The sequence below is a fragment of the Accipiter gentilis genome, chromosome 6, assembly GCF_929443795.1.
Source record: "Accipiter gentilis chromosome 6, bAccGen1.1, whole genome shotgun sequence".
NCBI classification, from domain to species: Eukaryota; Metazoa; Chordata; class Aves; order Accipitriformes; family Accipitridae; genus Astur; species Astur gentilis.
In genome coordinates, this window is record NC_064885.1 from 12,856,320 (window position 1) to 12,882,699 (window position 26,380).

A 26,380-nucleotide genomic window follows, 5' to 3' on the forward strand; every position below is an offset into this window, starting at 1 on the left:
GCAGGGCTCAAGCACAGCCTGGTAGGCAAGGGGTAGGAGGCACAGGCAGCTGCCCAGAGCCCTGCCAGGAGTGGGCAGGATGAGCACCACTTCACTGTGCTGGGGGGCAGCTGGGAGCCGCTCCGCCACCCTGCAGGCTCTTCTAGTGTCAGCCTGGACCCCCTCCCAGCCACCACTGCCCACCACAGCAAACCAAGAGCCAGTGGGAGAAGCTGCAAGTTTTGCCCCTTTTTATTACACAAAATAACTTCAACACAATCAGTACAAATGAGAATGAAAAGTTTCACTGAAAATGCCAAATAAATTAAAAATACCTTTGCATAAACTTAAATAAAAGAGCTAAACACTGTATTAAATAGTCTGCCAAATTCACAGACAATAAGAAAAAAAGGGACGTGTCTCGGAGGTGTCCGTGAGAGAAGGTCCTCACAGAGGTGATGCTTGGAGGGAGCAAGGCGTTGCTTATCCACTGCCTGCCTTGTCCTTTTGGTGATTCACTATGTCCTGGACCCACTTATCATCAGGTTTGCCACAGACCTTCTTGCCTGCGATTGTGGTAAATCTGCAGAAGAAAATCCAGTTGAGAGGAGAGGAGAGGAGAGGAGAGGAGAGGAGAGGAGAGGAGAGGAGAGGAGAGGAGAGAGGAGAGGACCACCTGCTCCTTGCCACTGGTGACCCCACCAAACCAGACACCTCTATAGCTGCAGAACAGCCCCAGGGAAATACAGGGTGGGGGCTTGGCTTTATGTCATTACAGATGTCTTGCTCTCTGCTATGTAAGCCACTTTGCCCCCAGAATGCCTACTCCAGCTGGGACACCATCCTGCCTGAGTCCTGCTATCTTGGGATAAGGGGGGTGACCAGCAGAAGCTCTTTGACTCAGATCTAGCAGTGAGGTCCACAAACTGGCTGCCTGGAATATGGGATTGGCCTCTGAGATGTTTCCAGCCTGTTCTCCTAACACGGGAGAACCCAACCTGGTGTCTTCCCTTGCCAGGATGGGGTGTGATGTGGCTTTCCTGGCACTGCCACTATTCAGTGGAGCAGGGCCCCCCAGGATTTGGGCAGATCTACTCACATCACAGCTGGCTGGAAGCAGTGGCTGGCTGCGTGCTCATACATCACCACGCGGCTCGAGGGAAATGCTTTGGTGCTGTATTGGATGCAGCAGGGACCAGACATGTTGACAGACCCTGGAAGAGAAGTAAAGTTTTCTGATTAAACCAGACCAGGAAAAGGACCAGTGGGGAGAAGCAGGGTCAGAAGATCAGAGGGTCCCCACTGAGGAGGTGCTGCTCCCACCATGGGCTCCCACCACAGCCATCCTTCCCTCAGGAAGCCAAGGAGTAGCATGACATGCCTCTCCTTTCCCACAGCAGATGCTTGGAAGGGAGAGCTGCCAAGCATCACTAGACCTTATACAGCAGAAAGAAAGAGGAGAGAGCTCCTCAGAGAAGAGAAATTGGACTTACTTGGAGAAGAGGAGACCTGGTAGCAGAGAACAGCCATGAGAAGTACAGCAAGGGCAGCTGTGGAGGTCTTCATGCTCCTGTTGGGTGGAGATAAATTCTAGGAGTCAGGCTAGACTGCTGCAGAGTGCCCCTTGTTGTGCCTGATGTGGGATCCCTGGGTTCAGCCCACTTTATAGAGGGGGACAGCAAGTGAGGACGGAAACATGCCGGAAACATTGCTGAAAGACATGACACAATGGAAAAAGTGCTGTGTCAGGGGTGCCACACCGTCCCACAGAGGGAAGTGCCTGGAGCCCCGAGGAGAGCAGTGCCCTGACGTGGCATGTTATATAATGATATGATACCATGAAATGATAGAGAACAGGATGACCTCTTTTTTCCTTTCCCCTGAGCAAAGGACTTTGTAGAGAACCTAGATGTAATGATTCAGAAGATTAGTAGGTGGACCTCTTGTCTAGAAGTCACTTGATGGCAATGGATGGAGAACGACCATGGCTGCCACACACTCATGTTTCCTAGAATATCTCTATCACAGACAAACTGAGGACAATTCACTTCTCCCACAGCGACTGGACCAGGGAGAGTCCATGAGTCAGGCAGCCCTCCCTGGCTGCCCGCCCAGCGAGTTGGCGAGGCACACAACAGCCATGCCCTGCCCCACTGGTAGCACTGCCCCAAGGAGATGAGGGCTTTCTCTGTGGGACCCAGAAGGTTATCAGTATGTAAGCGTGCAGAGCAGAGGGTAGAGCGCGATGCCATCCCAGGTCTGGGCTCCTCTTCTGTCCTTGACCATCACTTGCAGCAAGTCATTAGGAAACTGGTTCGGTCACTACATTTCCATTTCACAAACACCAGTGACAGCTAAAATAGCACTACTTTATCCATGGACATGAGAATCAGCCATTAACGTTTACAAAGAACTTTAGAAGCTCATGACTGTGTTGGCAAAGCAGAGTTGGTTTAGATGATTATTTGGTTCCAGCAGTGTAGAATTGACACCCTCCTGACATTGCTGTCATTGTCCCAGCAGCCACAGACACATACAGAGGAGATTTGCTGGTTTAGCTCATATTGTTTGGGACAGAAATGGTGTCACTGTGCTGGCAGAGAAAGTCCTGTTGGAAATGCTACATCCCTACAGAATGGCTCTGCTGACTTCCAGGCAAAGGCTTGTGGATGAAACCTCAGGAGAGCAAAGGAAGACTGAGGTCTTTGTGGTGCTAATGAATGCATCCAGGTGCTGAACAACCACAGCTGCAGTGGGAAAGCCACACGAGCAGGCTGCCTTTCATGATGGTCCAATGAAGAAAGGGATCTAGCTCCTCTACAGAGGAGGATGATTACAAAAAAAAGACACCACTGCCCAAAGTGGTGGCCTTCTAGTAACCCAAAGGAGGAACTAGAAGGGAAATGAGGAGATTTCCTCTACCGGCTGAAGGAAAGCCGATTCCAGGCCTGGGGCTCCCAAGTGCTCCAGGGCACGATGCAGACCATCACCACATCTCAGTAGACTGAACTCTTTGAAAAAGTGAGCCAGACTTGTTAGAAAGCATGGGCTAGGTGGCATTGCAGGATTTGTTTTACACAGAGTCTTTTGTTTTAGTAAAAAACTGTTACTAAGTATGAGCAAATCTGAGCCAGGGTGAGACCACACATGGGTGCCTTGCTGCTATGGAGGCAGGGAGCCTCTACAAGCCTGGAGGGCAGGCAGCCGGGGAGGGTCTGCCTGCAGAGCCCTGGGACCCCAGGGCACATGCTGCCAGTGGGGCTTTTGGAAAGACACTTCCTTAGCAGGGACAGGCATCTCCCTTCACACAGCAAGAATGCAGCCCCCATTCAGCCCACAACCCATGGTTCCTCTGCAGCCAGTGTAGCTCAGTCTTCAGCTTTGCCTTTCCAGCAGTGAGGGCACTGGCATATCCATTTACTTCTCTCCATCTCTCTTTCCCCATTGACGGGATTGCTGCCATCCCAGATCATGCTGAGGGGTTAAACTCCCAGAGCGAGAGTGAACCAAGACAGCACGAATCAAGGCTGAGGCTTTACTCGCCTGTGGCAGAGAAGGACTCGTGGCACCCAGCTCTGAACAGCTGAGGATCTCAGAATTCATCTGGGATCCTGCCTGCTCTATAACCCCTCTTGCCCTGTGCTCCAGAGCCCATTCAGATGCTAAGATGAAACCTTGCACCTCCAGAGGCATGAGGTCCCACCACCAATGTCCTGGGCTGAACCACTCACCCCCACACTGCACAGAGTGGGGCTGGTAAGATGTCAGCCTGCTGCTGGTCCATCCCTTGAGCTGTCAGGAGTTGCTCATCTTGCCTGAAGTATCTAACTTAATCTAGCAGGGAGCCTTAGGAAAGCAGCTGTCCCGGGGAGCTGCCAGGAAGGGGCCAGGCAGGCTGCAGGCACCCTGCATGAGATGTTAGCACTGGCAGCAGCACGGCCAACCTGGAAGGAAGGTGTGTGCCGAGCCACAATCCCAAATCCACAACACCTCTGCACTCCCTCTGCCTCCCTGTTCCAGCTCTTCCTGCAACATGTCCATCTGTGCTCCTAGGACATCTGAGCCAGAGAATTAGCAGCTCCCCTCCATCCCCATGCCCAATTCAGCCACGCTGCACCTCCAGCCTAGCCATAAGTGACTCCCCTCACCCTGCTTCCATGCCTCCCCCACCTCTGGGAGCTCTTGGCACCCTTTTTACCCAGTTGCTGCTCAGGGTTGCTGGGGGAGGGGGAGGTGAAGCTGGGGTCCTGGGCAGGGACAGTGTGTATGGGCAGCAGCTGCCCGGACCGTGCAGGCCCCCTTGCACATCTCTGTCCCCATGGGGCTGGCCAGGCATCACTGACGGATGTGCTGCCTGAGACAAGAGACATGACAGCTTGACATATCCAAGATAACAGACCAAGACTGACACCCCTGCCTGAGGCAACAGACGGCAGATTGAAGCTGAGGGTGCTAGAAACAGGCTTGGAGACAGATCTGACCGAGTGGCAGACTGGGAAACCACATGGAGAGATGAGATTGAGATCAGACTGAGATGAGATGATCATGATGCACTGATGACCTGCTAACCTAGGTGCCACCAACGCCTACCACTTTCATCCCTGGCTCCTGCCATTTCTACAAGGGCGTTCAAACCCAACATTTGCACACATTCCCTGTTCAGACCAATCTTAACTTTCCTGTTACACATCTCCACACAGGGACTAGAATAAAACTGAGAGGAGGAGAACAGACTGGGGAGTGAGCTGGAGACATCCTCGCTGATGCAGCTCACACCAACACAGCCCAGCTTGGAGCTGCTTTTAGCTGAATGTTCTGGATGTTCTTGCAATATTCAAATATGGATTTGATGGAAATGTCAAGATTCATTTTGAAAAATCAATATTTTCTATCAGGAATATAAATGTGCCTAGACATTTTCAATGAATTCTCTCTCCTTTCAGACATACCGGGCTGTGTTTCCTGCTTCCATTCATTGCAAAAGGAATTCTTGGAGGTTTTGACACCTCTGTTATTCCCCCTATTCACTGTTTTCCTCAACTTTGTTCCTTCCTTGAAGGAAGATTTCATATTTCAGTCTTGACTGCTCCTTCCTGCCAAGACAAATAATGCAAATCTCTAAATATTTTGATTTCTAAAACCTCCTCCATATCATACATCCTAAATAGTATTTATTTATAGAGTCTGTAAAACCTCTGCCTTATGGTGTGTTTCAGCCTTTGATAGAAACCACACATGGTATCTTTGGATCCATCACCAGAACAGATTTGGGATGCAGTAGGAAGTCTTTTCTTAGCCCTGAAGGCAGCCTACTCCACCACACCAACTGGTAGGTTGGAGTCATATCTGGGGGATCACATTATCACAGTGCCCCTGGGAGCTGCCAGATCACTAATGTGGGAAACTGGTTTTAACTGGGAGCAAATCAGCTGGAAACAGAACAAGAATGACTGTGGGAAGCCAGCGATCACAGGGTGGTACGGCTTCAAGAAAGACAAGCAAGATCTCAGATGTGAAGAGGTATTTTCAAGAGGGATCGAGACTTTCCAGCATGGGAATTGAAGTCTGCAAAATGACGAGTGGCCTAGAAAAAGGGACAAATAGCGATTATTCACTGTCTCTCCCAGAGAAAGAACCATAAACCATCAAAAGAAGCTGGCAAGAGACAGGTTCAAAATGAACAGAAGGATGCAGTTCTTCAAACGAGGAGCTCCTTGCCAAGGGACGTGGCGATCACAAGGAAATTTCCATGTGTCTGAGTCAGGGCTTTGATTTCAAAGCAGTAAGCTCAAGAAGATTTGTAAAATGAGAATGGTTGGAGGCTGAGAGTGCACTCAAGGGACACAGCACAAGTATTTGCCTTTCTCTTCAAGGGGTCTGCTGTGGCCACATCTGGAGATATTAAAGCTAGGCTAGATGGACCCTTAGTCTACATCATCTGGGGCTCTGCTGTAAGGTCTATAGAGTAGCTTGCAAATTGCACTGAAATCCCAGGACTGAAATTTATATATCAGGATATGCCTCCAGATGAATTATATTTTTGGTAAATGTCAGCAGAAAGACACCAACAGTTTCTAAGCACACAGCAAGGCAGAAATACATTGCTGCAGTTTGCACAATTTTCCAAGACAAATTTGGGGCACATAGAAAAGCCTCACTTTTGGACCAAGAGCCTGAAGAGTGGGAGGTGGCCAGCTGCCGTGTCAGGATGTGGCCCTCACAGAAATTTGGTAATACTTCCAATGACAGATGCAGGCTGCCTTTGCCAAATTACAGCCACGCATATAAACCTTTGTTTCACTGAAGATGCTCTCAGTACCGAGCACCAACCTGCCTGGAGCTGAGCAGGGTGTGCTCAGCAGCTATAGCACTGCCTGACTGTTTTAGCTATGGCAGCTGAGGTTCTGAGAAACTAAAAGAAAAATATTTGGGCGTTAGCTTTGAGACACGAAGGATCTGACATTTCTGAGCACTTGGCATTATGTGGTACTTTGTACTTGCAAAGTCTGCCTCCTGTTGTCTTCAGCTGGAGATACCTGTGACGTCTGCAAGTCAGACCGCAGGATTTCAGGAATCTAGAAAACAAAGACAATGCTCCACAAAAGCACTAGTGAATGTTGGGTTATGCAGCAAGCACAGGGGTCCTACACACAACCCTGCACACCCCAAGTCATACACAGAAAACCTTTTCTCAGTGATCACGTTCTGGCAGCCAAAGGCTGCCTCATAACCTCATAACAAAGAAGCAAAGCAAACTTGCCATGTCCCACCTTAGGAGAGACCAGCCTTTCCCACCACCTGCTCCTGGCACAAGCTGCCAGTGCAAGGTGGTCATCCCCAGTGTTGTGTGTTGGGCTCAGCGCAATGCTCCAGTTGGACCTGCTGCCCATGCAATGGGGAAGCTCTCCAGCAGATGGCAAACACTTCCCACCTCCAGGCCCTGCTCCAGAGCAAGTTTTTCACCTAGGTAGCCACCCTTCAGAACTGCAGCCCAAGGTTGGGTTCGGGTCGTCTCCTGTAGATCCAGCTGGAAACCATGCTCAGCCTTGCTTTTGAATTCTTGGACAAGCAGAGGTAGTTGCTTTAGTGCAGAGGACACACCTGGTGATGTTTTGGGGTTACATCCTTCCTTGTAAAAGCTGGGCGAGCAAACCTTGCCCAGGACAGAGGTGAGGGCCCCATGGACCCTCATGCTCCTCAGCTAAGCAGTCCTCTCCAAGACCTTCTCCCTGTCCCCTTTCAAGCGGCTGCTCTGCCTCAGCCATTCTCCCAGGTGGGAGCTCACCCTCTTGCATGAGGACTGTCCCTTCCCTTTGCCACTCACTGACTGCCCCGTGAGGCAGCCCAGGGGCTCTTTGACAGCATGAGGAGACAAGGACTCAGCAGCAGTATCTGGTTTGCCCAAAGCATTCAAAAAATGGGATCAAAAGATGAACACACACACACACAGCCACCACCAGCAGGCTCCTTCTGGTGCACTGTGCTGCCCCAAGTGCTCTTTGCTCTACCAGGGACCCTCCTGCTGTGTCTGGACCACCAGCCCGCGCCAAAGACCCTGTCCTCTCCCTGCAACAGGTGGGCACTTTGGCTCATAAGATGGTTTTGTCCCAGGGTCTGAGCAAATAGCCCTGTCGGCAGGGCAGGGTTGTGTTTGTAGTTGCAGGATTGCATTTGTGGAAGGCTTGTCACAGCCACTGCCCTCTCCACTGTGTGGCTTTCCAGAAGATGTGCCCTCCAGGAGTGGCTCATCTGCTCGGACGGGCTCAGGAGATTGTGTCTTGGGGTGTCTAAAGGGGCGACTGAAGAGGGTCCGTTTGGGGGCTCACCTCCAGGCGGGAAAAGAGAGCAGGATCTTTGCACAGAGCCCTGTGCCCGCCTGCTCCGGCGCAGCCAGCTGTATAACAGAGGAAGAACTGTGGCACTCTCTGTGCCTCTATTTTCTTGCCGAAACAAGGGGGATCTGTGCTCTCCCTGAGCCTGGGCCAGACCATGGGAGGGTGAGGAGTGTTGCAGCAGCACCCTGGGACTCTCCCAGGTCTGGCTGGGGAAGGGGGTTGGAAAGGGAGCCTCTAGCTCCCAGCCCCCAGGAAAAGAGCATCCCTCAGCCCCAGTCAGGGCCCACAGCCCCTGCAGTCCCTTCTGGCACCTCTCCTGCCACTTCTTCCCGTTTGCTTGCAGGTTCTTTGGGTTGAGACCAAGCTGAGAAGCAATGTCCTGGCGGAGAGTGAGCAGCCCCTTTTAGTTATGGGTGGGAGCCCTGGAACATGTGAGTAGCAAGGGGAGGCTGCCCTACAGAGCCCTGCAAGGGCTCCAGTCCCCTCTGTCAAGCCTGAGCCAGCACTTGATGGGTTTCACATGCCGCTGAGCACTAGGCTGCCCAATGGGAAGAAGAGAGGGGACACACCATCCTCTCCATGTCCCAGCAGACACCAGACCCATGGTCTCCATCCTGCAGAAGATACTTGGGTGCAGACAACCCAGGTAGCTACTGAAAGCAAGGAAGGTGACCATGCTCCACAGCCCAAGCCCAAGGTCTCCTGTCGCAGAAATGGGAAAGCAGCTGCACCGGGGTGGGTGGCACCGGGGAAGCCAGTTTCTGTCCCCGCACAGGCCAGACAACCCATAACAGGCTCTCTCATCACCCTTTGCCTCCAGGCTGCAGTCCAGCCTTTTGGACAGAAGCAAGAGGAGCACAGAGCAACCAAGCAGATGAAACCCAGCCATGGCTTCCGAAAAGGACCTGCTGGGTGAGAGGAGCGGTGCCCAATCCAATTTTCCTCTGCCCCGCACACCAGCCCTTTTCCACCATCTCCCCGTGGAACCCGAGGCACAGAAACAGACCCCACACAGGAACAGCCCTGTGCCTTCCCCACTTCCAGAGCATCATTCAACCTGCCTAAAAGCAAGGCACCCTCTCCCACCAGAAAGCAGCCCCCCAAATCCCTGCAGAGCAGCCTAAAAACGAAGTACATGGTCCACCAGAAGCGAGCCTCCCAAATCCCTGCAGAGCAGCCTAAAAACGAAGTACATGGTCCCACCAGAAGCGAGCCTCCCAAATCCCTGCAGAGCAGCTGAGCCAGGGCCAGAGCCCCAAAGTACAAGACAGCAGACCCACTGGGTGGATTAGGCCAGCCCAGGTTGGTCTGACCAGCTGCCCATGGGCTGGATCCCAGCTCCATCCTGTTACAGCCCCTGTCTTGGCGAAGGCAGCAGCAGCCAGTAGAAAAAGTCCATTCTGGCCCACATCCAGCCACCTTCCTCTGCTTCAGCCCAGGCAGGAGGAGTGTCCCAGTTGGCCAGCCCAGGTCCCCAAATGGGCACTCAGCCCTGGCTGTGGAAGAAGAGGATGTGACTCTGCTCTTCATTAAGAGGGAACAGATAACTAACACAAGCCTCGTGGTCCCTCACCTCGGGGTTGAGGTCCATCCCCTCTAGATCCAGGCCTGCATGCTGGAGAGGTCATGCAGGAGCAGGATGCTTTTAGCCAGGTATAGGGGTGAGAGGCAGGCAGATCACAAGGACCTTGCTGTCCTTTGTCAAATGCCCTCCTCTGTTCTTTCTTTCCTTCATCTCCATTCGGCAATGACTTCATTTCTTCAATTATTAATCACCTCGCTGCAATAGTGGCTGAATTAAACCCATTAGACCTCCTCTGGGACCAGCCCCAAGGAAGGAGGCAGGTTTCCAGAAAGTACATTAGAGAGAAGGCAGACAGAGAGTCGAGACAAGCTGGGGTGGGAGGAGATGGCCTTGCTGTACAGTGTAGGCCATTTCCCATCAGCTGTGAATCTGATATCCAAGGCACAGAGACAGGGTAAGGTCTGTCACGCAAACAGACTGGGCAGCTACAGAAGGGTGCTTGTGTGGCAATTGTTTCAGCTGAAAAATAAGCCACAAAAGTGAGTTATGCAGGGAGAATTGCTTGCACAAGAACTCCTGACAACCCACATCCTAAACAGTTGTTCCCAGATTGCCCCATCACTCCTGGCAGCAGCAGACAGGATGGTCTTGCACAGCTCTTCCCCACTTGAAGCAAAGACACTGATTTTGCATGACCTGCTTTTAAGGATCCAGCTGGCATGACCCAGCACAGCCCCCTTTGCCATCATTGGGGATTAACGATGGGAGCAGTCTTAGAGAGTTTTCAAGTCTCTTTGCAAAAATACTCATTTGTCCAAATTTTGCAGAAATGTTCCAAGTTCTGGCAAAGGTCCCAGTGGGAAATTCTTCACCTCCAGAGTGGGGTGGGATTCCTGGTCAAAAAAACACAGGAGCCAGCCTCAGTCCAGCAATTCTCTGGGTTGAAACAGGGCAAAGATCAGGCCCCAGCATAAGTCTCTGATGGATGAAGGGACCAGAGACATAAGCCCTGATCAGGTTATGCAAAAGAGCACCTCAGCCATCAATCTGCGAGCTGTTCAGGGGAAGTGAAAACCTTCTCTCGCTTCTCTTTCCATGTTTTTCAGACATCTGTAACCATTTTTTGCCCCTCTGCCAGTGTTACCAGAGAAATGACCTATCCTCCTTGTTCTGCTCTGCCAGTTGTGCCCGCAGCTGCCTCCTGCCCGAGCGCACACCTCTCCAGAGCTCGCCATCCGCAGCTTGGATGACACAAAAGGCAAAGGCCCACACAACCTTCCTGCAGGCTGCCGGTCACCCTGTCTGCGCTGGCAGTCCAGGGATGCCTCCTCCCCACCTCCTCCCTGGCCCCAGGCAGGAGCGTGAAGCTCTGAAACCATCCCATATGCTAAGCAAAGCCTGACAAATGCTGCTCAGTGGGATACCGGGAGTGCAGCTCAGCTCCGCCACCACACACTGCTCAGCGGGGCTCACCTGAGCCAGTGACCGAGAGGAGCAGAGGGAGACGGCGCGCAGGAAACCCGCACGCCCGGGGCTCCCCAGAAGCCCTTCCCCGGGGAGCCGGCATGGCCGCAGGCCTGCATGCTCCCCCACGGCCTGTTTACATTTTGGGCCAAGCTGCGGGCGGCAGAGCAGACGTCGCATCCTGCCGTGGGGCTGGGCCAGGCCGGGAGCCCGGGGCAGGACTCAGCGCAGCAGCAGGAGCCGTGCAGGCCGCAAGCCCGGGCCCGTGGGACCCCTCCAGGCCTGCCCACCCGGGCCGGCTCCGGCCGCAGCTCAGAGCCCTTCGGCACCGGGTCGCCCGGGCCCCCGGGGTCTCGCTTGGCCGCGGGCCCGGGCCGGGCAACGCAGAGCCAGGCCTGCGGGCACACGGCCCAGCCCTGCCCGACCCCCTGCTCCGGCCCCCTGCTCCGGCCCCGGCCCTCAGCGGCCCCGCCCATCGCCGCCAGGGGGCGCCACGCCGCACACGGGCGAGGCGCAGGGAGGGGCAGCGGGGTGTGAGCGGCGGGCGCGGAGGCCAATGATCACAGGGCGATGATACGGAGGCGTGGCCGCAGGGCTGAAGTGGGCGGTGCTGAGAGGGCGGTCGCTGAAGGCGGGAGAGAGGGCGGAGCTCCCGCGGAGGGGCGGGAGCTACCGTTGAGCGGCGTCCGGCCGGACCAGAGAGCTTGGCGGCGGTCACGTGAGCCGGCCGCATGAGCCGGCTCGGGGCCACCCGTCCCGGGGAGGCTCCTCCCGAGTGGCAGTGGGGGCGGCCAATAAGAGGGATGGGGCGGGACGGCGGGCGGAGCCGGCGGGGTGGAGGCGGTGCCGGCGGGGCGTGTCCACGCGTGACTGACAGGTGGGCGGGCCAATGGCGCGGGGTCCGGCCAGCGGCGGCGCCGAGCGGAGCAGTGGCGAAGGCGCGGCGCGGCGAGGCCGGAGCGGCGGCGGGCGCGGCGGGGCCATGGACCGCGTGAGCAGCTCCATGAAGCAGGTGTCCAACCCGCTGCCCAAGGTGCTGAGCCGGCGGGCGGGCGGTGGCGGCCTGGAGGCGGAGCGGGAGAGCTTCGAGCGTGCCCAGGTACGGGGCGGGGCCGCAGGGAGGGGCCGGGCCGGTCCGGTCCGGCGGGTGATGCCGCCGGGGGGGGAGTGCCGCCCGAGGGGGCGGGGCCGGCAGGGGGCGGTGGGGACCGCCAGGTAGCTGGAGTTGTCTCAGCCGGGGGGGGCTGGCCCGCGTGGGCGGGGTTAATGCAGGTGGGCGGGGCTTATTCGAGTCGGCGGGGCAAGCCCAGGTGAGGAGCGGGGGCGGGGCTGTCCTGGGTGGGTGGGACTAGCTCGAGTTTTGTTGGCACAACTAGGCGGAGCTTGCGCGGGTGGGCGGGGCTTGACTGGGTGGGCGGGGCTGGCCTGAGTGGGTGGGGGCAGCCCAGGTGAGCTGGGTTGGCTCCAGTGGGCGGGGCTGCTCCAGGTAGGTGGAGGTGGCTTGAGTGGGCGGGGCTGTCCTGGGTGGGTGGAGCCAGCCGAGCCCCGCCCAGAAGGGCAGTGGGTCGCCATGTTGGGCCCGGGATGAGGTGCCCCTGGGGCGGCTCCCTGGCCTGCGGCTGAGCCTTTCCCCTGCGGGCAGCGTGCCTGGGGGCAGAGGAGTGCGGTGGCCCCCGGGCGGCCTGGGCCCGGCAGCAGGCTGCTCAGCCAGGTCCCCTCCTGCCAGTGGCTCTCCCAGCTGGGGCTGCTGGTGGGGGGGGGCTCACCTCTGGCCTTGGCCGTGTGGCGGGGGACAAACCCAGCTCTGGCCAAAGGGCACGTGGTGGCTGGCTTGGGTTGCTGTTGGGGTTTGGCTTCCAAGCCCATCTGGAGCCGGGTGTCGTGCCCAGACCAGTGCCCTCTCTATCCCTGGGCTCCATCTTGCATCCTCTCCTCAGAGGCGCCTTCAGGACACAACAGCCTCTGCCTCTGTCAGCTGGAGGGGATGTGGTGCGGCCCCGTGGTGAGTGGGGTCAGTCACCCCCTTGGGTGCTACCCCCAGAGACCTCCCATGGTGCTTGGGGACACCTGGCACAGGCAGGGGGGGAGCAGGGACTGCCCCGGCGGGCGCCTGTTGGGAAGAGGCACCAATGTGTTGAAAAACAGAAGTAGTGTGCTCCTTGGCAGCATCCAGAGAGCCTGGATGGGCCCTTTCTGCCCTTCACCTGTGTTTTAAGTGATGGCTTGATGTCCTGCACAGAGGGCAAGGTGGGGACAGAACTGGGCGGGCAGCAGGGGTGCTTTAGGGAAAAAACTGGCAATTTTGGGAAAGGACGTGCTTGGATTCAGTTGGGAAGATGCCTGGACAAGCCACGGGAAGGGTGTAGAGGGATGGATGGCAGTGGGAGGAGCTGGGGACAGCTCACCCCTGCTCTGTGTCCAGGGATGGAAAGTAAAGGCGAAACGGTGCTGTCCTGACCCACTGTGGGAGAGGAAGGGAAACTGAGGCAAGGAGGGGCAGAGGTGGCAGCCAGTGGGATTGGCTCCTCTGGGAGCAGTGCGGGGGGGGAGCAGGAGCTGGATGAGACCACAGTGGGAACAGCACATGGGTGATGGCTTAGTAATGAAAGTAAAGATCAAGGATCAGCTCTGAGGGTTGGGTTTTTCTCAGAAAGAAAAACATCAGGATTTAAGGTTGGATGCAAGATTATGCACAGGGAGTCTTTTTACCTTCCTTGTTCAAGTTCCTCAAAAATCAAGTATTTATAGCACTAAAGGTGAAACCAGGACTAGTTTGCACATGAAGTCGCCTGCCTGCTCCTTTGTGTCAGCAAACGACCCCATGGGATCCCCGGAGCTCCCACGTGCTCCCCGAGAGCTGCTGCTCCCCTGGGAAGGGCAGACCCAGAAAGGGTGGCAGGCTCGGCTGGAGGAGTGGCACATGCGGCACCCAACACCACGCTGGCAGCACTGTGAGCCCTCATGCCACCTGCCACATCCGTACTAGATGGATCTAATCTTCCTTGTCCAATTTGCAGACAAATTACACAGGTTGTGTTTTTAGGAGCTCAGTCCCTGCCTGGCTTTTTGATCTTCTGTGTGTTCAGCTCTGTGCAATTTCCTTTCTCAATCATTTTTTTTCCACTTTTTTTTTTTGCATAATTCTCTCTTTCTTTCCAGTTTAGGGAACTTGCCAGGCACCCCTCAGAGCTTCCACACTTTGGTCATCTAGTTTTTGTCAAACTTCTCCTTTCTGAGGTTTTTTTATAAAACCTTTGTGGGTTTGGGTTTTTTTGGGTTGGTTTGGGTTTTTTTGAAAGTGACTTTTCTTAAGAACAGTGTAATCCATTAAGTGGCTTTTAAAATTAAGATTTTACCTGCATTTCTGCATGTACAGGCTCGTTCCCTCCTTGCCTCCAAACCTGTCTGTCTCACGACAGCAGCGCAATCCCCAGGAAGACTATTCTGAGCTAAAAGCACCTGAACAGGCAGAAAGTATGTCAAAATGGGTCTTCGGTGAGCCTGAATAACACCTGCTTCAGTTTGGCACCGCCCAATTTATGTGGTCTGAGACTCAGTTTGGAAAAATGAGAGTACCCTATGAAGCTCTGGGGGTGGTGGGACATCCTAGTAGTAGGAAGGTCTGGTGTTGGGAAGCTCTCGTGGTGGTGGGACATTCAGGTGGGTGGATGCTCTTATGGTGGGGGACGTTCTGATGGTGGGACACTCACATGGGGGTGGGAAGCTCTGGTGGTGAGATGCTTTCACGGTGGTCATCATGTTGCACAACAGCTCTGCTCTGACAACATCCTTCATTTGGCTTGGGGATAAATGGGAGTAATTTTCCTGGTGGCCTCTTTTCTTTTCCCATGGTTGGTCAGGTGTCTTGTTTTTTCTGGTGATGCAAATGTGAGAAACTTGAGGACATGCTGAAACACTGTGTCCCTGCGATTGTACTGCTGCACATGTCCTTGCTGCCTGCTGGGCAAGAGCTGCTCAGTGAGAATCAGAGAGATCAGGCCATCTGGTTTGGACACACCCCCAAGGTCTCCCCTTTTCTTTTGACATCAACACTGATAGTTTTCATGGGAAGTTGAGCAGCAGGGACACCAAATCCTGCAGTTCTGCTGTCCTGCAGATGCACGACTGTGCAGGTGCTCACAAGGAGGGAGCACTGCTCATTGCCTCAACCTCGGTAGAGTAAGTCTTTGGACAGAGCAAAGACAAGCAATGGAGGAGAAAAACCACCAAAAGTGAAAATTTTGCTGTATGTTGAGATAAATATTTGTATTTCACATGATACCTGAGTCTGATGCTCGCATCCCCTGCAAGTTCTCCTGGTTGTATTGAGGAGCATGTTCTGGTGTCAGAGCTCTGCAGGGAAGGTCTGAAGACCTCCTCATTTAGGTTGATGCATTAGGATCTTCCCTCCTCGGGTCTTCTTCCCTGTCTCCTCACTGCAGTGGTCCTCAGTGAATGTCATTGTGCCATGATGGTGCCAAGGAGCACATCTTGTTCTGCACCAACTCGCTTGGCTGGTTTGGCAAAGACCAACAACAGATGGATAAGCCAACGTCTTGAGGGTGAAAACAGAGTCAGAAGGACACAGGATTTCTGTGCGGTGTGGAGGACACACACCAGGGTGAAATGCCAGGCTGTGCTGCTTCTTCACTTGTGTTTCAGACTGCCATGGGGAATTTCCCTTCATTCCCAGCAGGGACGTGGCCAGTGAGGCCAAGCGCTGCTCAGCATCAGTGCAGGTAGAATTGCAGACTCATGGAGGTGGTGCCAGCTGGTCCCTGGAAAGCTGAAGGTGTGGGAAGGTCGCCTTCCTGACCCAGCGTGATTCTGCTCAGCTGCTCCTGCACCAGCCCCTTCCCTCTTTTGGGAAACCAAACACTGGAGAAGGGCAAATGTGCTCAGAAAGCAAAGACGTGGGAAGTGTCCTTGGAGTCCCAGCAGGACATATGCTGAGCGCTGGTCCTTGTTCCTGCCCCCGTGGTTTCTGGGCAGAAGGAAAGCAGTATATTGTGATTGGGTGTTGTCTTCTGGGCTGCAAAGGCAACAATATAACTCTCCTATATTTCCCCCTGTCCTGATTGTTGCTCTGATGTCCCAGCCATGCTTCATTGTGAGCATGGGCTGCCTGGTCTGGAGGCGGTGCTGGGTCCCAGTGATGAGAACATCCATACAGTGCTGATGGAGACAGTGCCTGGGGTTGTGGAGGGGGGGCAGAAGTTTTTTGGTTGTCCCCCAGAGCTCGTGTCTGCTGGGGCTTTGTGCCAGGAGACGTGGTGCTGACTTGTACCAGGGTTATGTGCCCATTGGGGTCACTCTGCACTTGTCCACTGGGGACAATCCTAAGGGTGAACTGTCCTGATAGTGGTGAGTGTTGGGAGAAGACACTTGTTTAAAATTCCTCCAACTAAATCTAAAAAACTTGCACTTTATCTCTTTAAATGCAGGTTTTTTCTGAGAAAGTCACTGAGTAGCAAAGAGAAACATGGACCACTTGTGTTGCCCACGGCCACCACCTTCTCTTGCACATTTGCATGCTGGGTCCTTAGGACTGTGTGTTCCTGCTGGACCAGCAATAAAAACAATTTATGACACAGAAATTACCCTGGAAAGACATATTTGCAGCAGAAGGTGATTGCTGATCTGTCTGCATCACTGCTCCTATCATAAGAGGTCCCTGATGTGGTGCAGAGGGTTGTCAAACTCTGCAGCTCAGGGTGGGGAGAAGTAGCACACTGAACACAGCTGATGCCACATCTCAGAAAGGTTTTTAAGGTCCTGAACATCTGTGAGCCATCCCATCACCAGTTCACGGGGGCAGGAAAGCTGGTTTTTTTTTTCCTGCTCTGCTGCTGGAGGAGCCCTCTCAAAAACCATGCAGAAGAAGGAGAAAACATAGCGGGCACAAAGTGATGTCAAATGAAATTGGCTTTTTTTTAACTCCCCCAGTGTTAGTTAGTAAATCCTTTTGATGTGGGAACCAAAATTTTTCACAGCCAAATGCAGGCTGAAAGCAGCTTTGTGCCCATTCTGGTCCCTGCGATGGGCTGTGCCACCTTCGGGCACTGTTACAGCCTGACCACTGCTATTAATGCAATTAATCCATTTGCCCCATCATTTACATAATTGGGAACATGACACCATATGTCCCATTCATAGCGGGCCTGTTGGTTTCAGACCAGACCCAGCTCAGTACGACTCGCAGTTGTGGAGGAAATACCATTTTACTACTGAAAAAAACAATTTTTGTGGTTCGGATGCTGCAGCCGCCGTCAGCTTTGCCAAGAACTTCAGTTCTTACACAGGAAATGAGGCTCCTTTCAAAGCACCAGAGTGGGGCTATATATATAGCCTCTCTGAAAAGATATTTAAAGAAACATATTGACACTAGCAAGAACAGGAAAAAATAGCTCCTGGCTGCGGGGACCGAGGGCTGAAGGCAGCTGAGCCCATCCTGGGGGAGTAGGTGATACAGGGGATTAATTCATGGCTCTTTCATCTCCAGGAAAATGAGCTCCTGTGCTTTGTGCTGTGTGAACCCCCATGCTTTCGGTCTCCTGTCTTTTAATCAGAATTAGAGGTGCTTGGAATTGAATATAGCTTCAGCAGTGAAGAAATGAGTCATCTCATCTCTTTTCAGCAAGTCCCTCTTAGGAATTTATTTCCATCCCCAGGGAAAGAAAATAGTTTGTCTTTTACCAGATTAGGGGCTGCTTTTCTCTTCAGTGCAATCTGGGATGGAGGGGTTTGGGTTTTTTTGAAATATATGCAGAAATAACTGAGTTTTTTAATGTGGTGATGGACTCCAGAAGCAGCCGAGCCTCAGGGCGATAAATAGGTCTGGTGCTGAAAGTGGGGGGACTTCTGCCACCAAGTCCAGGGCACTGTTCCAGATGGGAATGTGATGGTTTTGGACCACCAAGTGACAAGGGGGGACCTTGCGCCAAATCATGCCGGAGGCTGAGCAGGAAGGCAGGGATGCTGGGGGATGTTACTGCCCCCAAAACCCTTTGCCCCTCACTCAGCACGTGCTGCCCTGATGGTGTCAAGAGGCTCTTTAAACTCTGATCTTTGAAATACAGATCAGCATGAATGATGTGAGCCAAGGTGGTTGTAATTCAGTGGCTCTGCAGTTAGGAGAGGGCTCCCAGCTGAGGGTGTCCTGCACTAAAGAGTGCAAGGGCTCTTGCCCTCTGAAATTCAGCCTGTTTAACTACATCCTCCTGCAAAGCTGGGGAGAAGGAGCCAGCTGGGCAGATTATTTTTACCAAATTCCCCGTCAGAGGACTCTGGACTGAGTGTGGTCCCCTCCACTGGCACTGACAGCGAACCTTGAGCCCAGGGAAAATGGTGGGGAAGGGCAGGTGGGATGTGGGTGCCTGTCACGAGGAGGGGGTGGCTCTTCCCAGCTTTGCTCTTCCAGGGGAAAAAACCTCTGGACAGACGAAAGTGAAGGGGCAGAAGCTGCAGAAGGGACAATTTTGGAAATTTTGGAAACCAAGGATGGTCAGAAGGTGCCTGTTGCAGATCCCAGCGCATTGTCCCATGGGTGCGACATGGGGCCAGGCTGAGTATCACCCGCTCTGGCACCATCTGGCAGCCAGGTGCTGAGGCATGAGCCCCGGCACCCGCATGCTGTGACCGTGCTCATCCCATCGCTGGCCTCCGACTGTGTAACTCATTCGCTGTTGTGGCTGGCAGACTAAAATGGCTGCCCCAGCCTTTGCACAGATCCAGAACTTGACAGACACCCAGGTCCTTGGACATGTGTGTTTCTGAGCTGGAAAACTGGATGTATTCGTAACTCAAAGCAAGCAAGAACAGGGGCAGTGGCTAGAGGCAGAGGTTGCTGCATCTTTGCAGGCATGTTCTTATGCAAACCTGATGCTTAAACTTTAAAAAAAAAATCTTTTTTATTAAAAATGTATTTTTTTAATGAAGAATATTGATACTTATGTTTCAAAAAACATAATCGGCACACAGCAAGCAACGGTGGGAGGGCTGGTGAGGACCACCCCAGGGACACCCTGGTGCAGGCAGGAGAAGAGGCTTTGCGGGCAGCCCTGTGACTCAGCCCTGGTGGGCCAGGTGCTGGTGTGGGCTGCGGAGAATCAACTTAAAACCCCTCTGTCCTAAAGGGATTCAGTCCTTCTCTGCTTTCCCCCACAGCTGACTCACACTGGGACAGTGGGGACACAGGGCTAGCAACTGGGGCGTCACACAGCAGCCCAAGGGCTGGAGGAAGGGCTGGATCCTGGCCCTAATTTCTGCCACCAGCTTGGCTGATTCATTTTGCACAGTCACCAAATAAGAAAACTTCCTGGGGACAAACTGTTCCCTGGGTGACAGCAGAAACCAGCAGCGCAGCCGGTATTTTAGCCCGGATGTGCGAGTCCCAGCCCACGGCTGGACTAATTATACATTGTGTGCTGTTCCGGACTAATCACAGTGGAAGGTAAATGATCCCTGGTCTACATGGAAAAGGTGAAGTTACTTGCTCAACAGCGTTTGCAGACATTTAATATTTTATCACAGGCTCACAGAGTGGTTTGGGTTGGAAGGGACCTTCAAAGATGATCCAGTCCAACCCCCCTGCCATGGGCAGGGACATCTCCTGGTAGATCAGGTTGCTCAAAGCCCCATCCAGCCTGACCTCAAACACTTCCAGGGATGGGGCAGCCACAGCTTCTCGGGGAAACCTCTGCCGGTGTCTCACCACCCTCATTGTACAACTTTTCGCCCCTATGTCCAAGCTAACCCTACCCTCGTTCAGATTAAAACTGTGTCTTAGTACATGGAGCTTCCTTTTGTAACCGCAGAATTTTGGTCCCTGCATTTTGGCAGCTTGACAAGTCTCCCGTCGATGGAGAGCATGTGATGTATGTTGGTTGTGGCCATGGTTGGTGTTATACCACAAGGACAGGCTTAGCCTTGTGGCTACTCTAGGTATGGCCCTGGCCAGGGCTTCCAACAACTTCAGTCCAGCACAGCAGTGCCCCCAGATGGTCCCTGTCCCCACCGCAGGCTTTGAGGTGGGTATGTCCATCAGCTGTGTCTTGGACCCTGTGCCCTCCCACGGGGCTTGGCGCACACTTGCTGATCCCTTCTTGCCCTGCCTTTAGCCAGCCATGCTGGTCTGGTGCTCAGACAGGCAGACACCATTGCATTCTCTGTTCCCACCAACACAAAAAGCATCAGTGTGGTGGCTGCAAAAGCTGTGTTACTGACAAATCAGGTAGCATCAGAGCTTGTTCAGCTTTATGGAGCTCATAGTGAGGCTACCAGGCTTTTTTTATGGCTTTGTCATGAAACTCAGGTTGTGAGGTTGACTTGAGTTGTCCAGATCTGCCATTCTTTGAGTCTTGAGGTGAAGATTCTTTGTTTCTTGGCTGTTGAGTAAACTAACAAAACTCTGCTAAGCATGATCACAGATGGGATTGCTGAATCTGTGTTTACTTCGTTCCAGGACTTTTGTAATTTTACGTGCTATTTTTACCTAGTCTGACTGGTAGCCAGCCTGATGTGATTGCAATAAATCCCAATTTAACAGCATCAGCCTGTGTCCTTCCTGGGTGGGTTTTTGGTCCTACTGCCCCAAATGCTCCATCAGAGGCTGTTGGCATCTGGGTTTCTGTTCCTTGGGGGTCTCCTGTGGTCTGGTGTTCACTGCCCAGCTTTCCACCACGTCCACCACTTTGCCAAGTGACCTGATCCCTGCATGGGATGGTGCAGCCCCTTGGTCAGCACCACTCTGCTGCCAGAGCTGGGGTGGCAGCTGAAGCGCTGCCACCGAGGAGGGCACATTAAATATTTACCATGCAGAAAAGAGTCAAGTTGCAGCAAACAAAGGGACCCTTTGGGAGAAGAGGCTTCTCTCTCCAGGGCCAGCCTGGAGACTTGCTATTTATTGTTACCATTTGTCTGGTTTAGTCCATGCAAGCAGCTCGGCACTCTCTAGAGAGTGCATGGCATCGCTTATTTTATTTAGTAGATGCCGGCTGGAAAATAGTGTTTTCCAGTCATTGTGTTCACACGGAAGCGAACAAGAATACAGGATTTCGTAAGCACCGGGACATAAGAGACACCCAGGAATTGTCCCTCCTCCTCCTCCTGAGAGCCCATAAAAGATGTGATGGCATGAGTGCTGAGACCTCAGCAGTAGACTTAACCAACCTAGTGATGCATGTCCTGAGATTACAGCTCCCACCAAGCAGTGCTCCCCCAGTATTGGGCATCTGGGTGCAGGAAGGCTCTGAGTACGGTTGCAAAGAGCAATTTGCATCTTCTACACAAGTGAGATGGGGCCCTCAGGTCCCCAACCGCTGGTGAAGGTCACTGTTCATCCAGGTGTGGACTAAATGCAAACTCTGCAATCCACTGAATCAAGGACTGATCGGCACTCCTGCATCTCAGTGGGCTTGGCAGCAGGTCACACTGGTGCTGGCCCTCGCCCTTGCTGGACCATCGGCACCATGGTTGTTGTCCCTTTCCTTCTGAGCCATGGTTACTGTGTGCACCAAGCGTGCCAGCTTCAGGTTGCTCCTTGTGGGCCACCCAGTCCAGCTCTACAACCCCTCAGAACTACTCACAAGGAAAGTCCCACACCACCAGTTAGTGGTGTGTGAAGATTTTCCAAGGTCTTAAGGCAATACTGAAGCAGAGGCAGTGGAAGACTTTGACTTCTTCTGTGTTGAAGAAGTCAATGTAAACTGGGAATGGCTCCCCCAGAAGAGATGATGACTTCTGCATTGAATAAGTCAATGAAGTCATTGAAGAAGTCATCTCTTCTGATGGAGCCATTCCCAGTCTGTGACCTGGTGGAGACCTTGTGTTTTCCCAGCCAGAAATGTTTTGCACACTTCACAAATGGGAAGGAAATGTTCCGACAGTGTCAGCAAGGTTTGACTGTGTCTGTGGCAGTAAATACTTGTCTGCAGAGGGCAAAGGTAGGTATTTCTGAATTTGCCAAATTTTATGGTCTCATTCTGTTACCTGGAACTTGGATGGTCCGTACTGTCCTGCTGGGATATGTGGAGTGGGTGTCAGGCAAGGTTTCTAACTGGGGAGCAGGGAGCTGCATTTTGGTGTGGCTCCTTCCTCCCCATGGTCCCAAGAAAGGCTTTGTGCCCTAACTCTTCTCACCGTGGTACCTGCCACAGTTGTCCATGGATGTACCTGTGCCTCCCCCCAAGCACAGAGCATCTCGTTTCAGCAGTAACCCAGGCTTATGTCAGGGTGAAGGGTGGGAGGGTCACACGCAGCATGGCATGAAGCTGGACCTTCACTGCTCCTTGTGCAGGCAGGGTGAGAGGTGGTGGGATGACCTGGGACATGACACGGCCAACATTTCAGTGGGTGGGATCCAGCCTGGAGTTTCTGCCATGCCCCACAGCCCTCCCTCCTTGTGAGCACCTTGAAAGGTGATGTTAGCGAGGAGTTGGGTTGAGCAAGACCATCTCCTGGCTTCACTTCTCTCCTGGTGTGATGCTCTTGGCCTCGATGGGAGGACACGCTGCCCTCTTGTTTGTCTTCCCAGCTATTGCAGTCCTGTTCCAGCTCTTTTTATAGCTCGGAAAGAAGTGCCTTGAGTTTCTGAGTTGTCTGAGAGGCCAAGCACACAGGGAGGAGTCGCAGCTAGAAATAGGGCTGCTCTCTGCTTATGCATTCCAGTTTTATTATTTTTTTAGCTGAGATATCCAAGTTTGAAGAGTCCCACTGCCGCAAGTGCTGAGCTGGGAACCATGTCCTGCATTTTTCCACTCAGACTGGGTCTTCTTTCTCCTATGCCTTATTCCCAGTGCTCTCACACCAGCCGTTGAGCCTCTGCAAGATGGCTTTCCCAGGGAATGAGGTCTTTCACCCCTGCCTGTATTTTCGATAACCCCCAGATTTCACGCCTCGGCACGGCTGGTTTGGCAGAATAGCTCCATGTGTGCTGGCGGTGTTGGCTGAAGCTGCAGAAATTAATAATGTCTGGGGGGTGGATAAATGATCAGGTATTTGCTAAAGCTGCTGGGTGGTGAGCGTAGAGCTCAGACAAAAGATTCAGCAATTTCTGCCCACTGGGAGGGAAGCGAAGCTTCGTCTGCTCCATGGCCACAAATAAATGGGAGCAAAAAGGAGAGGACAGTTTGACAAAACCTGTGGTTTTCAGCCCCTTAAAATTAGCTGGGATTTTGGCTGCAGTGCAAAGCCAGGGCAGGGGTGCGGGCAGAGCTGCCCTGCTGCTGCCTGAGGGCTGGCACAGGCTGCCCTGGGCATCCCAGCAGATCTGCTCCTCTCTCCCACCCAAGAGGGGTATAATTAACTATATAACCTCTAGACTTCTCTGTTAATCCCTTAATACTTAGATACCATTTATGGGCATGCCATGGCTGCAATCTCCCCCTGAGGGTTTTTATCATATGGGAACTGGTTTGGGTCCCTGCTGCCGGTTGTCTGCTGGCCCCCGCAGTTCTGTGTGTGTGCAAGCATCGTTCAGGCAGCAGGGCTGCGTCGGCCAGGATGCGCTGATGTGACACCAATGCCTGCTGGGAATGGGACATACCTGGGAAAAATTCATCTGAGATCTAATCTGAACCACTTCTTTCTTTTAATCAGCCTTCCTGTGGAAATGGCAATTAGCCAGACTGTCCCTGTTACATCTTTCATGATTTTAACCCTTTTTCCTGCCTTTCTGCCACATTCACTAGCTCTGGGAACAATTGCTCTCTAGTTTTCCAGCTTCTCTTCCCATCAACAGGAAAAAGAGATTTTGCACATTGTGGAAGTGCTAAGAACTGCAGATTCGTATGGGGGGGGGGGGGGGGGGGGATGATGAAGTCTGCCAGCTCCTTTCTTATGATGATGAGCAAATTTTAGGTATCTGATCCCAGCACCTGCAAGAGACTATTTCTCTCCAGCCTGCAACAAGAAGCGGTGTTTACTGCTTGGTGAAATAACCAACGTCCTGTGAACAGTGTGCTAGCCTTGGTGAGAGCTTCTTATTCTTACCCTAGGTATTTCCATCTTTTCCAGTCCTAGAGGGTAAGAAGGACCAGTGCTCAGCTCCTTCTACATGGCTGCCCCACATAACGACTGCGGCGCCGCAGCAGTGATGCCTGGGCGGTCCCAGCAACCTGGGTGCTCTTGTATGTAGATGTCTGCTTCTCACCTGCATTTTTCCTGGTGCTGGTGTTTAGCTGCAATATGCTTTTCTCACATGTAGCAGCATGGTGCAAATTCTCACCAATTCTCACCATGCGGGTTTCTGTTTCTCTGCCTCACCAGTAAGCACCTGTGTATGGCATGGGGGACTGGCCATGGCAGCTGGGCTGTGTTCAGGGCTCTCTGGGTTGTTTCTGATAATATCAAGTCAGTAGATTTCTAGCACATTCTTCTTTATTTATCAAAAAATGTAAAAAAAGTCCTGATTCCCCGAATGCTGTAGGAACACGGAGGTTCTTCTCCGCAGAAGTGCTGGGTGCAGCTCCTTCGGCTGGTGCCTTGCTCAGCCATCATCCACCTTCGCCCAGACAAGTCTGATCCCTGGGGCTTTTGTGTCCAAGAGGCTGGCTGTCACCCACGGGCTTTCATGGGAGCCCTCGCCCCCATGTCACGCCGGCCAGCCCTGTCACCTTCCAGCAGCAGGATGCCGTGGGGGCGGGTGAGGACCCAGTCCCCTGTGCTGGGCTGGCCTGGCAGTGTCTGACAACTGCTGAATTGCTGAAAAAGAATGAAATTGGGTGTGTTTAGTAGGGTGTTTGATTTTAAGTACTTGGAAAACTTCAGGGCTTTGCTGCACCAGTGGGACCCCTTGTTGCTGTCTCTGGGAGAGTGGGATTGAGTTGCTGTGTGTGGCTTGTGTGCTGACATGAGTCCTGTATCACAGATGGGGGTGGCTGATGGTTTGGGAAGCGGTGCCTGCTTGCACTTCAGTTCCAGCTCAGCTGTCAATACGTAGCCAGGAGCACACATTTGTCTGTCAAGCTGATACCTCATTATTCTGGTGTCCTGTATGCACCTCTGCCAGCGATGCATGCTCAGCGTCGAGCGGGCAGGAGGCGCTTGGCAGCAATAGCATTGCACATGCTCCAGATGCTGTGATTTGCTTTTGAGAGCAGAGATCTCCCTCTCAGATTATACCCTCTGATTTCCTGAAACAACATGGAGATACTGGGGCTGCCCTTCCCTCTGCCCTATTTAGCTCTGGCAGTGGCATCCTCGGGGTGCAGAGCCCTTCAGCTGCCCTGCCTCCCTGTCCTGCACTGGGCTGGGGCTGTGTTGCTGCCTGCAGCTGCAATGTGCAGGCAGGGCGGCGGTGTGCAGGTAGGGCTGTGTCCAGGACTCCCTGCCCCTATAGCCATGGGAACAAGCACTGCATCCCTTCTAACTCCATCCTACTGTAGAGAACGCATCATCCCTCTCCCGGGGCCGGAGAAGGCAGAGAGCGGGGTGGTGGGTGCAGCCCCCCCGAGCCCAGCCTGTGTCCCTGTGGAATCACATGTGGGTGAGCCATGGGGCACCTGTGGCTCCCAGCATGGGGGCATCTCCTCCTGCCGCTGGAGAGGCTCCTGATGGAGCTGCTTCTTGCAGTCTGCGCCCAGTCCAAGTGCCTCTCATCCATTTTCCCCATCCTGCCAGGAGGCACAGGCATGTTCTCCACACCCAGCACTGGGTTTTAATTCTCAGTTCCTCTCCAGCCGCAGTGCTGGGGCTGACAGGAGCAGGACAGTGCAACCCTTCCTTCTTGGGCGGGTAAGCTGAAGGGCATGCTGGCACGCACTCCAGCCAGCAGTGTTTGTTTTTGAACAAGGAAAATGAGTAAGAACTAATATCTAGATCTCAGGATGAGATTTTGCAGCCTTTTGCACAGAATTGTGCCTGCAATTCCCCCATAGGTAAGCATCAGGCAGCAGTAACGCATGAAACACAGTTTCCTTTATACATGGGGGTTTTTTCCACCTCGGGCTCCACCCTGTGTCCCAGCAGAGATCCCTGCTCAGGCTCCGCAGGCTCCCTAGGCGCTTTCCACACCCAGCAAGCAGGCAGCACGCCAGATGCTCGCAGCCCGGCAAAGTCACGGAGCTCCTTGTGGGGAGCATCACCTGCGGTGAGGAGCATCTGCAGACATAGGAGAGGTGTCGAACACAGGGAGTGTGTACCACCGGTACTCTTAAAAGACCACAAGAAAAGCTTGCACTCATGTACCAGAATGGAACTGGCTTATTTTCCAGTTACACATCCATCAGAGAACATCCCTCGTACCTCCTCTGTCCCATCCTGCTCCTCTGCACAAGGACTGGACACCCCATCGCTGGGCACTGAGCTCCGGTTACAGCCAGCAGCGTCACATACAGCGCACCAGCCTGGGCGCTGGGAAGGGCTGCTGGGGACTGGCACTTGGGGACCGCAGTCATAGTTTAATGCAGCTGGTTGCTCATTTCTGAACTCCTGGGAGATCCTAGGGGGATGCATGCAGAGTTCCGTCGTGCTCCAGTGCCCACAGCCCTCTGTCGCCTTTAGTTCAGGTCCTATGCATTTATTAAGTATATGGAGGCTTAGGTTGTATGTATTTATTAAACCAGTATTTATTAATTAT

The 26,380-nt window shown here is 53.4% G+C and overlaps 2 protein-coding genes across 3 annotated transcripts in view; one reads left to right on the forward strand and one right to left on the reverse strand.

The window, feature by feature from the left end:
- Positions 1-233: 233 nt before the first annotated feature.
- Positions 234-3,740, reverse strand: LOC126039772 (C-C motif chemokine 3-like 1). The gene is made up of 4 exons (XM_049803398.1): positions 3,711-3,740; positions 1,473-1,690; positions 1,079-1,193; positions 234-562 (listed from the first exon to the last, which is right to left on the reverse strand). The coding sequence occupies exons 2-4, from the start codon at positions 1,543-1,545 to the stop codon at positions 463-465; spliced, it is 288 nt and encodes a 95-aa protein (XP_049659355.1). The 5' UTR covers positions 1,546-1,690; positions 3,711-3,740; the 3' UTR covers positions 234-462.
- Positions 3,741-11,708: 7,968 nt separating this feature from the next.
- The window catches only part of HIP1 (huntingtin interacting protein 1), a 50,335-nt gene continuing 35,663 nt past the window's right edge, over positions 11,709-26,380 (forward strand). Inside the window, exon 1 of one of the 2 annotated variants that reach the window (XM_049803386.1) lies at positions 11,709-11,902. In XM_049803386.1, the coding sequence (XP_049659343.1) occupies positions 11,786-11,902 (117 nt within the window). In that variant the 5' untranslated portion in view covers positions 11,709-11,785. The remainder of the gene's footprint in view (positions 11,903-26,380) is intronic. The other variant, XM_049803385.1, reaches the window with a different exon arrangement.